The sequence below is a fragment of the Ictalurus punctatus genome, chromosome 12, assembly GCF_001660625.3.
Source record: "Ictalurus punctatus breed USDA103 chromosome 12, Coco_2.0, whole genome shotgun sequence".
In the NCBI taxonomy this organism is placed as follows: Eukaryota; Metazoa; Chordata; class Actinopteri; order Siluriformes; family Ictaluridae; genus Ictalurus; species Ictalurus punctatus.
In genome coordinates, this window is record NC_030427.2 from 19,214,374 (window position 1) to 19,228,852 (window position 14,479).

The 14,479-nt window shown below is 38.1% G+C and overlaps 1 protein-coding gene across 3 annotated transcripts; it reads left to right on the forward strand.

Moving 5' to 3' along the window:
• The first annotated feature begins 1,273 nt into the window (after positions 1-1,273).
• On the forward strand, positions 1,274-14,440 carry slc9a3.1 (solute carrier family 9 member A3, tandem duplicate 1). Of its 3 annotated transcripts, none has more exons than XM_017481474.3 (16): positions 1,274-1,697; positions 7,103-7,405; positions 7,514-7,674; positions 7,760-7,838; positions 7,948-8,125; positions 8,346-8,566; positions 8,730-8,932; positions 10,067-10,156; positions 10,264-10,334; positions 10,472-10,601; positions 10,737-10,891; positions 12,099-12,216; positions 12,308-12,481; positions 13,110-13,161; positions 13,281-13,367; positions 13,468-14,440. In XM_017481474.3, the coding sequence occupies exons 1-16, from the start codon at positions 1,442-1,444 to the stop codon at positions 13,731-13,733; spliced, it is 2,544 nt and encodes an 847-aa protein (XP_017336963.1). In that variant the 5' UTR covers positions 1,274-1,441; the 3' UTR covers positions 13,734-14,440. The 3 variants fall into 3 exon arrangements, with proteins under 3 accessions (XP_017336963.1, XP_047015091.1, XP_017336964.1); XM_017481475.3 differs by lacking the exon at positions 1,274-1,697 and adding an exon at positions 4,089-4,532; XM_047159135.2 differs by lacking the exon at positions 10,067-10,156.
• The last annotated feature ends 39 nt before the right edge of the window (positions 14,441-14,479 follow it).

Below are 14,479 nucleotides of genomic sequence, written 5' to 3' on the forward strand. Positions count from 1 at the left end.
GATGCTAATTACAGAGGGGAAATAAAAGGCAAGAAATGTGAGCTCTATTCCAGATGATCTAGTCTCATCTTGAAATCAAAGCTACCTGATTTTGATATTTAAGCCATCCTGTACATTTCTTGTCCATCTTCCATACAAAAACATTATTTACATATCTTATAAGTGTACATTATTCATGTTCTTAAAGATATCCTCTTTTTTAAAATAAACAAATTCATTTGGACACAATAAAAAAAGAAAACCCCCAAAGATAAAAGACTTCTTTGTCCATTTTACTGCACGGTCAATCCAGATTTGATCAGTTACTCCTTCTCAGCATTTTGTCTTCCTCTGTCCAATTCTACCTGTGTTTATTCTCCACACAGAATTTCTATCAGAAGCAGAACAATTAAAATGAATCACCTTGTTACTAGATAATCAAACAAAGAAAAGAAAAGACAAGAAAAGTGTGTTTGATTTTACCACTGATTCAGAGAACTTCCTTAGTTGTTCTAAGGCGTGCACATTCAGCTATTTGTTCAAATAAAATAATGTTTAATTATCCATGAATGTAATCTTCTGTGTAAATAGTCTAAGGGCACATGACCTACACTGTGTATCTACTGGTTAGTGTTTTAACCAGGTAACCACCTTGTAAACTTCAGCTTTGCCTTGTAAAATTGAGATTTGGTTGGTTGACTGTATGTTTGATATAAGATTGTAACATTTATGGTAAGTTGATTTCCCAAACTGACTTTTAGCATAATCCCTAGAATTTAATTAGAATACAATCCTTCATCATCACGACAAACTGTCTGAACAGAACCCATCATTATGGATTCTGCAATGATTTTGTTTAGATCTAGAGAGTAGCACAGATGTAGAAGGACATCATTAGGATACATAAGCTTAAATTGGCTCTTATGGTCCACTATTGATGCTTTGATTATACATTTACATTGTTGACACCTTAAAACCGTACGGTTCCCTGACTGTGTGTTGGTTTGCACATTTCTTCCTATACACATTTTCGGGAAGATGTTTGAGAGAAAACAGTAGTCTGCTACAGTAATATTAGTGAAGAAAAATGACTTGTCTCAACTGATAAGCACTGGAGTTGGACAGCAATCGTTTTGGAACTGGATCCAGTTTCATGGTGGCTACTGGTTCTTATTAATACAGGTGAGTCAAGAGGGTGTGGCTGGATCCTAACCATTACTGGATCACTATTGAGCCAGAGGAGGAGCAATGCCTAAGGAAGGGATAGACGCAGGTGATATATACATGCTGCAGACTGACGAAAGTGTGTTAGAGAAATATAGAAAGAGACTGAGTCTAGGGCTAAGTAAGAAGAAATATGTAAGAATAGTCTCAACGTTTACAGGAGAAAAGACTTCCAAGGTCAGAGAGGACAAGCAGGTGAAAAAAAAACGCAGGACTAAAAAAGTGAAACCTGTCCAATATGGCACTTTTACCCAGGCTAAGCTTTTTCGTCGTCATACTATTAATATTCAGTTCTTCATGCTGGGCTGACCTGTTAAGGAGCAGCAGTAGCAGCAGCAGCAGCTCATCCAGCAGTAGCACAGGGTCAGAAACTACCGCCAACGCTTCTACTACGACCATCATGACACTGCCGGTCGTCACATGGAAATGGCACCATGTGGAAACCCCGTACCTGGTGGCCCTATGGATCTTTGTCTGCTGGCTTTGCAAACTCGGTAGGCCAACAATGACATCCTGCTTCGGCTAATGATAGGAGTGATGTGAGGTTTACATTATTGAGAGAAATATGATGGCATTGCCTCCACAGAGGGAGATCTTTTCATACTTTCTTTTCATAACGTTCTTAGTTTGGATGCATTCTGCAGGTTTAACATAGACATGGGTGTTGTGTTAGGACTAGGGGACTAAATCACTAAATAAGGTATCACTAGGTAAATTTGTACTCATTGACAACTCTCCCTTTGGAAAGTCACTGCAAATTTAACACCAATTGAACAGAGTTAAGCACTCTGTTGTGTGTGTGTGTGTGTGTGTATGTGTGTGTGTGTGTGTTTATTTCTTTTAACCATGCCCTGCAGGCCGTTTGTATGTTTAATAACCCAGTGCAAAGCATTTCGGGAAATATCACTTGTCTGCAGTGATTTTTTTCTTCTTCTTCTTAGTGCCACTCTCACTACCGGTGTGTGGATAGAGTCTGGGTTAATAATGGATGCTTTAAATAACTAATGGCTCACTTGTGTAATTGTGTGTCCTTGAAGCTGTGAGATGCTACGGTATGTGACGTTGGCTTCAGCAGCTCCTGCTGTATTTAAATCAGTGTACTTTTGGTTAGAGAGAGTAAAAAAGTCAGACACAAACAAATCCCTGAATATAACACTTGTAGAACTTGGCAATACTCGACAAGAAAGAAATATTTGACTTCTGTTGTATAAACTTTGTTTGTAATGATTGACACGAGTCATAAATAATAATGTCTGCTTTTGATACCATTAATACCATTCCAGTGCTGTATTTTTATAACACAGGGGAAGCCTGTGCTGTCTCAGCATTAAATATACAGTCTAATATACAGCACAAATCCATTTCAGTGTATGAACAACCTTAAATCTGTTTCTAACTGAAAGGAAACACTATAATCATACTAAACTCTGTCACTCTTCACACCGGAAGGCTCACTAACAGACGTTTGGAAAGACTCGTGTCAATCATTACAATGAAGTTCCTGCAGAGGACATGAGTGTTAAGGAAAGCTTGTTGAATCATTCGAGATTAGTAACAAAACTGTCGACTTCAAGGTCGTTCCCTTTGTGCAGTTTGCAGGTGGGATATGCGACATGCATGCCGAATAAAATAAAATGAAATAAATCACCAACTGCTCGCAGAGAAAAGGATAATGACGCTTACTGTTCTCAGTTGTGCATTTGTTAAGGCAAAATATCCACTCGGAATATGTGGTTCAAAAAACGAACATATTTTGTATCGAAATTGGTATGTTTGGAGTTTTTATTTTTTACCAATACCAAATACCAAACATACCATCTTCAGTGTGACAGTCATTTAGTACAGTCCGTCCAACATGTAGCTAGGACTGTGTACACATTTCAGGAGAAAAATCAAATCAGCCATAAATCATTAACATCCTGTCATGTAACTCATATTATAGTTTAAGTAGTAGCTGAACTGTGAGACTTTTCGATAAATATTTGTTATCATATAATATTAAATAAAGGAATGACATTTTTGTCATATTGAATATTTAGCTGATTATGTTGCTATAACATTTCAAATGGTTGATTTGCATTACTAAATATTACACATTCTGATATCTATATTACCAACAAAAAATGGCATAAGCTCACTGCCTACAGTAGGACATAGTGAATGATAAACAAGCTCGAACATTCACACACAACGTGTTCCTTAATGTGTTAATGATATAAAATAAAAATGTTCAAAAGCAATAAAATGGCAACGATCCTATTTAAGATAGCCAGGGTGTGCGTGTGTGTTTGTGTGTTTGTGTGTGTGTGTGATATTTGTTCCGGTGCTGCAAATCACAACTCACCACTATGAAAGTTATAATATGTATTAATGAGTTCTTATAGTTATGAATCACTGATATTAGAGGTCACGTTTTTAATTGAACAGGTCTTAATCCATACCTGAAGAACTGAGAAACAGGCAGTCCTTTAAATAATGTCAACTTGAATCTCATGAAAATATCAATTTAATATATTAATAGAAATATTTTTTTAAAATCCTTAATAAATAGCCATAAATACTGTATTATTGTCCACATTCAGCTAATATGCATAATAGTTAGATTATGTTCATAAAATAAATCTATATGGATTTTTTTTTGTTTTCTTTGTTTTGTTTGTTCTGTTGTTTTATTGTTGTTGTTGTTTTTAAACAGTTTGAGAAGTTTGCGAACCCCTGCTTTTTAAAAAATGTTTTTTTACGGTACTTGAATATTTAATATGTTTCATAAACGTCACACATAGCTCTGTGTCCAATGAGGAGAGTTTTTTTTTTTTTTTTTTTTTTTAGCTCTCTACAGTCCATCAAGGTCAGTTTAAAAGGGTGTGAGTGGATTTCTCAAGAACTCTACCCTTAGGCTATTGCACCAGTGCTGACCAGGGCCAAAAGAAGTTTAGAAGAGTCTGTGTGTGTGAGTGTGCGTGAGTGTGTGTGTGTGTGTGTGTGTGTGTGTGTGAGAGAGAGAGAGAGAGAGAGAGATGAGGCTACTTTCATGGGCACCTCTGGACTAGACATAGCTACTGAATAACCGTGCTGCAAGTGTGGAAAAGGCAGAAAGAACCTGTGACCCGACTCAATGCTTCGCTTGACCCGTCTCTATTTTCTGGGGGTTGCATTTCTGATATGTGCAACTAAGCCAGTGGCTGGAGGACAGTCTGGTGAGGCGATGCATAACCACAGAGAGACAAACTTAACAAATCTCAATGTAGTGGCAGTAAGATGGGGCCATGTGGAGACTCCTTACCTGGTAGTACTGTGGATTCTTGTTGCTGGAGTGGCAAAGATTTCTGGTATGTAGAAATACCATACAAATAAGTGTATATATATCGCATAAAGTGTATGTTTTCATTAAATAATTAAGTAATTCTGAAACTCTGCACTGAACCTACCACCAGTGCCCATCTCTGAGATGTCTATGGGCTGTTATCCCTACTGAAAACTATCACAGAAATTCTAAAGTTTTTCACTACAATACCATTACAATCATCAGCTGTTAATCATTACAACCATTATCAAATGGTTTCCATTACACATTAAACACATAGATCCTTAATGGTATTCACTAGACATAACATGCCACCAATAAAAGGCAACAAATTACCACTAGAGACCCACAGGGACCACTACAGTTTCCATTAAAACCAATACAATTCCAATTAAAACCATTAAAAGCATAAAAAATTCTATGAGCGTTTCTATTATTTTTTATTTTTATTTTATTTAATTTTTTGCAGGGACAGCTTCATTCAGACCATTTGACACCAGATATGTATTTAAAGATTTTTTTTTGTTTCGTTTCTCATGAGACTTGGCCAGAGACGGTTACAATTCTGTTTTAAAAACCAGTTTATTTATACATCTTCTACGTAAATGCACCTTTTTCCCCCCTCAAGCCCATTTCAGTGAAATGTGATCTCTATAGAAATCCACTGAAATTACACAGTCACACTTTTGTTTGGGTGTGTAGGAAAAATATGATGTAATTATTAGTATCACAATCCAATTTTGAGACCACAAACAAGCAAAAAAATTTATGCCCTGTCCTACATGACGCACTTGCAGTATCCTGATACACATTTGCATGCCCACGAGGCCATACAGCCTGCCGTTCCTCATTGAGGAGGTCAACATGGCTGTTCACGAACGCTATGTGTCCTCACTACAAATTGAAGCAAACTCAAATAAAGTCCCACAATGTCTTTTGTTGTTAGTTAAAAAAAAGGTATCAATGATCAACCAGAAAGTTAAAGTTCATGGATGAACTTTCATGTTGACTTGACAGGCGTTGCTAAACCTGCTAACAGAGTTAAAAGATATTACAATGTTTTTCTTTCACTGATTTTAAAATGTTAAAAAGTTGAAAAGTTAAGTGTGAAAACATTAAAAGGCTGAAAGGTTTCTGTATAATGGTTAAAGGTTAAAAATGTAGACAGAACCAAAATCTGGAATATGGTCTACTTGATTCCAGAGCTCTGAAGATAATAAAGAGTGAATTATCATCTCCCTCTCCTATGTCCTGGAATGGATAGTTCCACTTTGTATCTCCATTCTTTCAGACCTCTCCCCAGACTGAATCACGCTTCCATTTTTGGGGACCAAGGATCTTGGGTTAATTTATGTTTAACAACTTTGTGAAAGAGAAAATTTTATATATATATATATATATATATATATATATATATATATATATATATATATATATATATATATATATAAAATCTCCAAATGGAAAAACTCAGCGCAGTAGTGGACATTCCCAGAATTGGCCGACCTTCCAAAATTCCTCCAAGAGCACAGAAACAACTCATCCAGCAAGTCACAAAAGAGCCAAAGACAACATCAAATGTTCAAAGACAACATCAAACATCAATACAGGCCTCTCTTTCATCAATAAGGGTCATGTTCATGACACTACTATCAGGAAGACATGGCATCCATGGAAGATTGGTGAGGTTAAAACCACTGCTAACTCAGAAGAACATTAAGGCTCGTCTGAACTTTGCAAAACACACCTTGATGATCCTCAAACCTTTTGGAAGAATGTTTTGTGGACTGATGAGTTTGAAAGACAGGTGTCCCATTACATCTGGAGTAAACCCAACACAGAATTCCACAAAAAGACCATCATACATATGGTCAAGCATGGTGGTGGAAGTGTGATGGTGTGGGGATGCTTTGCTGCTTCAGGGTCTGGGTGACTTGCAATTGAGGGAAACATGAATTCTGCTCTCTACCAGAAAATCCTAAAGAAGAATGTCTGGTCGTCAGTCTGTAAGTTGAAACTCAAGTTCAACTGGATTATGCAGCAAGACAATGAGCCAAAGCATAGGAGTAAGTGAAAGACTGATCTGCGGTTATCTGAGGCGTTTGATTGAAGTTAATGCTGCTAAAGGTTGCATAACCAGATTTTAAGTTTAAGAGGGCAATTAGTTTTTCACATGGGTGATAGGTGTTGGCTAACTTTTTTTGCTTCAATAAAATTTTTTAATAAAAACGGTATTGTGTGTTTACTCGGGTTGCCTTTGTTTTATGTTGTATTGTACTGTACATTTTGTAGTATTTGACTATTTCTCTACCCTCTTGGATTGAACGGATGTTATTTCTTGACTTCCAGTTATGGAAAACCATGCCCTTTAAAAAAAAAAATAAATAAATAAATAAATTTCTGCATAATGCTCAGAATCATAGCAGCCCTATCTACAATAAGGTAGTGTGCATTACTTGGCAAGTGATGTGATTCTCTTGTATAGGGAATCTTAATATTGGAAATATAAAGAGATACTTATAAAGGGTGATATAATCTGTACAAATTATCTTCACTGATTTCTACAAATTAATCAGTTTTGCAATCTCTTTGCAGTGATACAGATGAATACCTGGCTTAAAAGCTTTTTCCCCGAGAGTGGACTCCTGATCATCTGTGGTTTTATTCTGGGTGGTATCATCTGGGGTGCAGACAAGGTACAGACGTTTTCACTCACCCCAAGAAACTTTTTCTTCTTCTTACTGCCACAAATCATCTTGGACACGGGTTACTTCATGCCCAACAAGCTTTTCTTCAGCAACCTGGGTGCCATCCTGGTGCATGCCGTTATTGGGACAGTCTGGAACGCAGCTGCAGTGGGGGTCTCTCTCTGGGGCTGCTATCTAGGAGGAGCTATGGGTATATCGGAGTGTTTTCTTAAAACCCTCACACTATCTGCCATAACTAATTTAGTAACATACAGTAAACTGTGTAAGGATGATTTGATCACTTATATCTGCTCATCAGGTGACCTCCAGATCGGATTGTTACAGTTTCTGCTATTCGGAAGCTTGCTTGCTGCTGTTGATCCAGTGGCTGTGATTGCTGTGTTCGAGGAAGTGCATGTGAATGAAGTGCTTTTCATCTGGGTGTTTGGAGAGTCGCTGCTCAATGACGGCGTCACAGTGGTCAGTCCATGGATTCAAGTTATAACGGCTTAATGCGTGACGCCTTTGTTGCAGATTTTAATTTAGTCTCATTGTCACTCAACAGGTACTGTACAACGTTTTTGATGCCTTTGTGTCTCTGGGAGGGCCAAAGATTAATGCTGTTGAAATCATCAAAGGCATAGGTGTGGGCATAAACCTTAAAATGTGAACATTCTTGTGCTATGGAGATGTAACTACAGTTAATCATATTTGCTTTCTACACCCATTTCACCTTTTTTTGTCTCTCTTCAGTCTCATTTTTCATAGTGGCATTTGGAGGTTCATTGGTTGGTGTTGCGTATGCCATCATCATCTCACTGTTGACCAAGTATACTGGGAAAGTTCAGATCATTGAGGCTGGTTTCATCTTTGTGCTTGGCTATCTGTCTTACCTCACAGCCGAGATGCTTTCACTCTCTTCCATCCTTTCGTAAGAAGATATGCTTCACCATCTTTTTGATAGAATCAACATGTTCTTTTTTCATCAAATGTCACAATATAGTATCTCATACAATTATAATAGGACTTAGTCATGAGACGGTACAATCTTTGCATAATTTCAGCCAATATTGGCTGTTCTTGCATATCACTTTGACTTATTTGACTTGTTTTTCATGTCTTTGACAAGGTTTCCCTTGTTCCTTTTACAGAATCACTTTCTTCGGTGTTTGTTGCCAGAAATACGTGAATGCTAACATGGATGAAAAGTCTGTAACTACAGTGCGGTATGCCATGAAAGTATTCGCAGTTGGCTCAGAGACCATGATCTTTGTCTTCTTGGGTATCTCCGCCATCGATAATGTCATCTGGGTGTGGAATACTGGCTTCATTTTCCTTACACTGCTCTTTGCTATAATCTACAGATTTATAGGTGAGTTTATTGTGTTACATTTAATGTTGGGTTCATCTGAAAGAACAAGTAATCTTGGTCTATAACTCCGATCAAATTATACATGATATCGTCACCTTTTATTTAATACCCTTCTCACCAATGTCTGAATCCGAGTGGTTTCTGTTATGTGTTGAATCTCCAGGCGTCTTTAGCTTGACTTGGTGTTTAAACCGGTATAGACTGGTTCCCATGGAAATCATTGATCAGATAGTGATGAGTTATGGTGGTCTGCGTGGGGCCGTGGCATATGGATTGGCAGCTTCACTGGATGAGACCAGGATTAAAGAGAAGAACCTGATGATCAGCACAACACTCATTGTCGTGTACTTTACTGTCATACTTCAGGTACAACTGTCACTTCATTACACAAGTTCTACATTCGTATAATCATCAGTAGACAAAGTACCCTATATGGCTAAAATTATATGGACACCTGAGCATTACACCCATATTTGCTTGTTCAACATCCCATTACAAATGCATGCCAATAATGGTATTGCCAACACTCCCTAATGCAGTGCTGGAACAGGTATGGAAGTTGTAATGTTACAGTATATAAAGGCATTATAGACAATCATGTGCTTCATGTTACAACTGCATGGTCCTGTAGGTTCATTCTGTATAACATCAATAGAATCAAACTCTATCTCACCGAACAGGCTACACAGCTATTGGTCCAGGCTCTGTCATATCAAAACTGGACTACTGCAACTCACTACTCTCAGGCCTCCCAAACAACTCCATCAAACCCCTCCAGATGATTCAGAATGCAGCAGCACGCCTCGTCTTCAACCAGCCCAAGAGAACCCATGTTACACCCCTCTTCATCTCCCTCCACTGGCTTCCTGTAGCCGCCCATATCAAATTCTAGGCCTTGATGCTCACATACAAAACCTTGTCTGGAACAACACCCTCCTACCTCAACTCTCTCCTTGAGGTTTACGTTCCCTCACGCAATCTGCGATCAATCAATGACCAACACTTAGTAGTGCCTACTCAGTGTGGCTCAAGGTCCCTTTCCAAACCTTCACACTAACCGTCCCTCAGTGGTGGAATGAACTTCAAACCGCAATCCGAACTGCAAAATCTGTCACTATCTTCAAAAAACAGCTAAAGACCCACCTCTTCTCTGAGCACACAACTAACCCCTAAAAACAAACCCCACATTATCCTTTAATATAAAACAAAACTAAAAAATTACTCTTTCTTTTACACCTCTACTCTGAGCACTTTGCTTTTCTAGAACTCAATTGAAAGTCTTGTATGGTAGCACTACTTGTATTGTTCTCCGCTTGATATATCGCTTTGCTTGTATTTCCTCATTTGTAAGGTTTGGATAAAAATGTCTGCTAAATGAATAAATGTAAATGTAAATGTATAACATTTTTGGGAAGAACCCCATATGAAGGTCATGATCAGGCATCCAACATACTTCTGGCATTTCTGCATCTGTTACACCATAATCTTCTGATTTCTCAGGGTCTCACTATGAAGCCTTTTGTCCAATGGCTAAAAGTTAAGAGGGTGATTCCATCTGAACTGAAGCTTATTGAGAAAGTGAACAACAGGGTAACTTAACCTATTGTACTCAGAGAACAAAAAACGCACAGAATCTATTTCAGAAACTCTACATGTACCAGCTTGACTGAATTTAATTACATGTATTTGTGCCACAGGCATGTGAACATATTCTGGCAGCAATGGAGGACATTACTGGACGCATAGGAGATAACTGGTGGACCAGAGGGTTGGTGCTGGAACATGAAGATCTTGATATCATGACACTGCAGCATTTTTCTAAAAAAACCAACAACAAACAAACAAACAAAACAAAAACAACTCTACTAGTTTATGTCTTATATGCTGGCATAAATGTTTTTACAGATGGAAGCGGTTCGAGGGGACGTATGTCACCTGGTTTTTGATGAAGCCAGAAGCCAGGAAAAACCAAGACTACCTTTTCAGCATCTTCCACAAACTTAACCTGGAGGATGCTGTTAATTATGTTACTGAGGTGTGAACTGGGATTACAAATGACCTGTTTATTTGATCCCAGATATAATATTACTATCTGTAAACAGGCTGATTGAACAGGCAAAGTTTCACCGGGGAAGTATAAAAGTCTTACTTGAATATTGTCTTATCGCAGGGAGAAAAACGAGGATCTCTGGCTTTCCTGCGCAACAGTGAAGGCACTAATGTTAATTTCGAGAAAAAATTTGGTTTGGAGTTTTCTGGAGTGATGCCTGACATCACATCTGAGTTAGACTATGGCAGTGACAACGTGCCAATGACCTCCATCATGTAAGTGTACTGGATCTTATCAACTATGTATGGCAGATGTAAACTCAGAGAAGCACTTTTCTCCTATATAGTATAAATAAATACACTAAAAAAAGGTGCTGTTAAGATTGTTTGGATAATGTGACCCAAATTGGGTTGATAATGGGTGACATAGGGTGTTGGGTTGAGGATCCGAAAGGCACTTGTAGAAATCTATAACAAATAAGCTTTTTGTCCACATTTAACTTAAATTATAGTTTAGTTGAACCATTTGTAATTATTGTTCAAACTTCTGTATCAACTAGACATTAATGTAGGCATGAACTTTTTTTTTTTTTACTAATATATAGTCTGTGGTCTTGAGAGCCAGCATTAGCATACTGTCACTAGTATAAATACAAATACACTAGTTAATGATATTTCAGGGGAAAAAACGGTATCATACTTTCAAAAAAAGGAAATTTTAAAGGTTTAATTAAATTACATAAGCATATTTACACTTGCATTAGCAATTGCTATAATACAAAACTATTAATGCTACTTCTAGCTAGTTATCATTTTCCTCACATTTCCTCTGGAACATTTCTCAGATAATCGGCTAGCACTGGAGTCAAGCTAATTCTAGTCCTTTGTTTGATATTCATACAAAGATGTAATACTGAGTTGTCATGGTTTAGTTACGTTGAGTGCTTTTTTTGTAGAGAAAAAGGCCTTGCTGAACCTTCTTTTATGCTAGTAGGATATGTAACTAACAACTTGAGTGTCTATATCCCATCAATGTAGTCATTCTTAGCCATGATTTAAAATAAATAAATAAATAAATAAATTTAACCCCACATGTTGGGTCAGCACCTGTGGGTTAAAACAACTCGTGCTGGTTTCCCAAATGAACCAAAATGTGGTTTGTTTTTAGCCTAGCTATTTTTAGAGTGTATGTTCATTTCTTTTATTAATGTACTGTAATATGACATGAGAAAAGTACAGCTTCTCTTCCATTGCTCTGAAGGTCACGTCCTCAGAGCTGAGAGTGTAAATAGTCACCTGCATGCACTGCAGCTCCAGTAATGAGAGTGAAAAATAAAAGTAAACATAGGACTGTTTATGAAAGACACACCACTATAAGTTCATTATTGCCCTACAGAGGTTAAACTGTCTCTTATAACCTTGGGGAAAAAGTCATCATTAATGACACACAATATGTATACATTTGGTGTATATTTCCACCCAGACGGGACACCATTCCCTCTGTGTCTCTGAATATTCATGAGCAAGATATGAAAGCCGTCAACGAGGACATCAATGCCCACCACTTACTGCAGCAACATCTGTACAGAAGCAGGAAAAATGTATGTCTATCATGCAAAATTGGATCATACACACACCCCTACCCAGAAATCTCAAATCTATACACTAGTATGTCTGCATTTCTTTCTACAGCACCGCCACAGGTATAGCCGTAGTGACTTCACCATCAACCAGAGTGAAGATGAGGTACAGGAGATCTTCCAGAGAACCATGAGAAATCGCCTTGAATCATTCAAATCTGCCAAGATGGGGGTCTCTCCAGCCAAGAAAATCACAAAGCATCCCAAGAAAGAGACAAACCAGAAAGTGAGAACTCTTTCAGAACAACTGATTGTAAAACCATAGACCGAAATCTGCTTAACTTAGTCTGCAATACAATATACACTTTATGGCCAGAGGTTTGTGGACGCTTTACCTTCAAACCCCCATATGCGGTTCTTCCCCAAACTGTTGCCACAAAATTGGAAGCACACAGTTGTATAGAATGTGTTTGTATGCTGTAGCATTACAATTTCCCTTCACGGGATCTAAGAGGCCCCAAACCTGTTCCCTAAGCACAAAGTGAGCTCCATGAAGACATGGTGTGTTAAGGTTGGAAGAAAGCGGAAGAACTCAGGAGTCCTGACCTCATCCCCACTGAACAACTTTAGGATGAACTGGAACTGGAGTCTCCTCGACATCCCAACATCAGCACCTGACCTCAACCTCACTAATGCTCTTGTAGCTGAATGAACACAAATCCCCACAGCCACGCTCCAAAATCTAGTGGAAAGTCTTACCAGAAGAGTAGAGATTATTATTATAACAGCAAAAGTGGGAATAAATCTGGAATAAGACGTTCAACAATCACATATGGGTGTGATGGTCAGGTGTCCACAAACTTTTGGCCATACAGACAGTAAATGTACTATAATAATCTTGTGCGTGTTTCCAGATGTCTAATTTGAGGGCTCTAGACAATGCAGCCCATCCATATGGAGATGAAGGTAACAAATTTTATTAGTGTTTTAGGATTATTTGGATCTAAAAATTTGAATCAAGTATGCATTACAGTAATGTTTTTTTCCACCCATATACCCTGGTGTATTATGTATATATTGTTTAGATTTTGAGTTCTCAGAAGTAGACAGTACATCCAGCGCTGATGGAAGGGCTGCAGGTGGCAATTCCCCCTCGAGATTCGCAAAAGGAGGTGAGAAACAGCATTCATTCTGAACTGATTCGGACATCTTTTCACTGTAGACACTTAATTTTTCCCCCCAAATGTTATACTCCCTCTTTTTGGGTACCAGGTATAGAAAATCCAGCATTCATGCCAGAGATGGAGGTTCCTCCTCCTCCGTGGTTAACAGAGGCTGAGAACGACACGAGCGTAGCACCTTCTCAAAGGGCACAGCGCCAACTACCATGGAGTCCCAACAACCTGCGTCGCCTGGCACCTTTGAGGATCAGTAACCAATCAACAGACTCCTTTCTGATGGCAGACGCTCCACCCACAGAGGAATCACTCGAAGATCCATTTGAGGAACCACCTAAAAGGGATGACTCCCATCTCTAGCCTTCATATTAGTATTTAACATTAGCTTGCCACATCGTTGGATCAGCATTTCCCTGATATGCGTTTGAATACGAGTAAGATCAGCATACACTTTAGAGGTTAGTCTTTCTGTCATTTTTAATCATTTGTTCTTGCTCATCTCCATGAAGACATTCGCAATAGCATGCAAATATCTTGCCCGAGAAACATTCCGATGATGGTTACTTTTTACTTGAGTGTGCTATTTTTTGGACCGTGGAAAGTTACAGGAACACTCAGCTATCCTAACACAGTCCTGCAGTCGATCATTTATGTTTGAGATGTCATTTTGAAGGTAATATTCATAGCATCTGGTCCAGATATGTGGTTTACTCCCTACAGCATATAGGGAGGGGAAACCGTACAATACTTTAATAGTAATATTGAATGGATTAACTTCAGCATACTGTATACTTTGTGTAAAAGCACTTGATCTTTCTTTTCTTCACCAATAGGTGAACAATTTCCCTACAAAACTCTACGATCTTGTTCTACTTATGTACCGATTCAGCTTCTGAGCTTCGATGTTATTTGTTCAGTGCATATATCAACAAGCCTGAAATCCTCACTAATGCTGAAACACTCTCTCAATGCTAGTTGTTTATTTATTTCTTAAGTCCTTTAGTGTACTATGCCTAAATATTACTCTACTTAAATCTTCCAAAAATAATAAAATGTGATTTTTTCCAGTCTTGGGTTTTTTCCTCTCTTTGCATGAATTTAAGAAA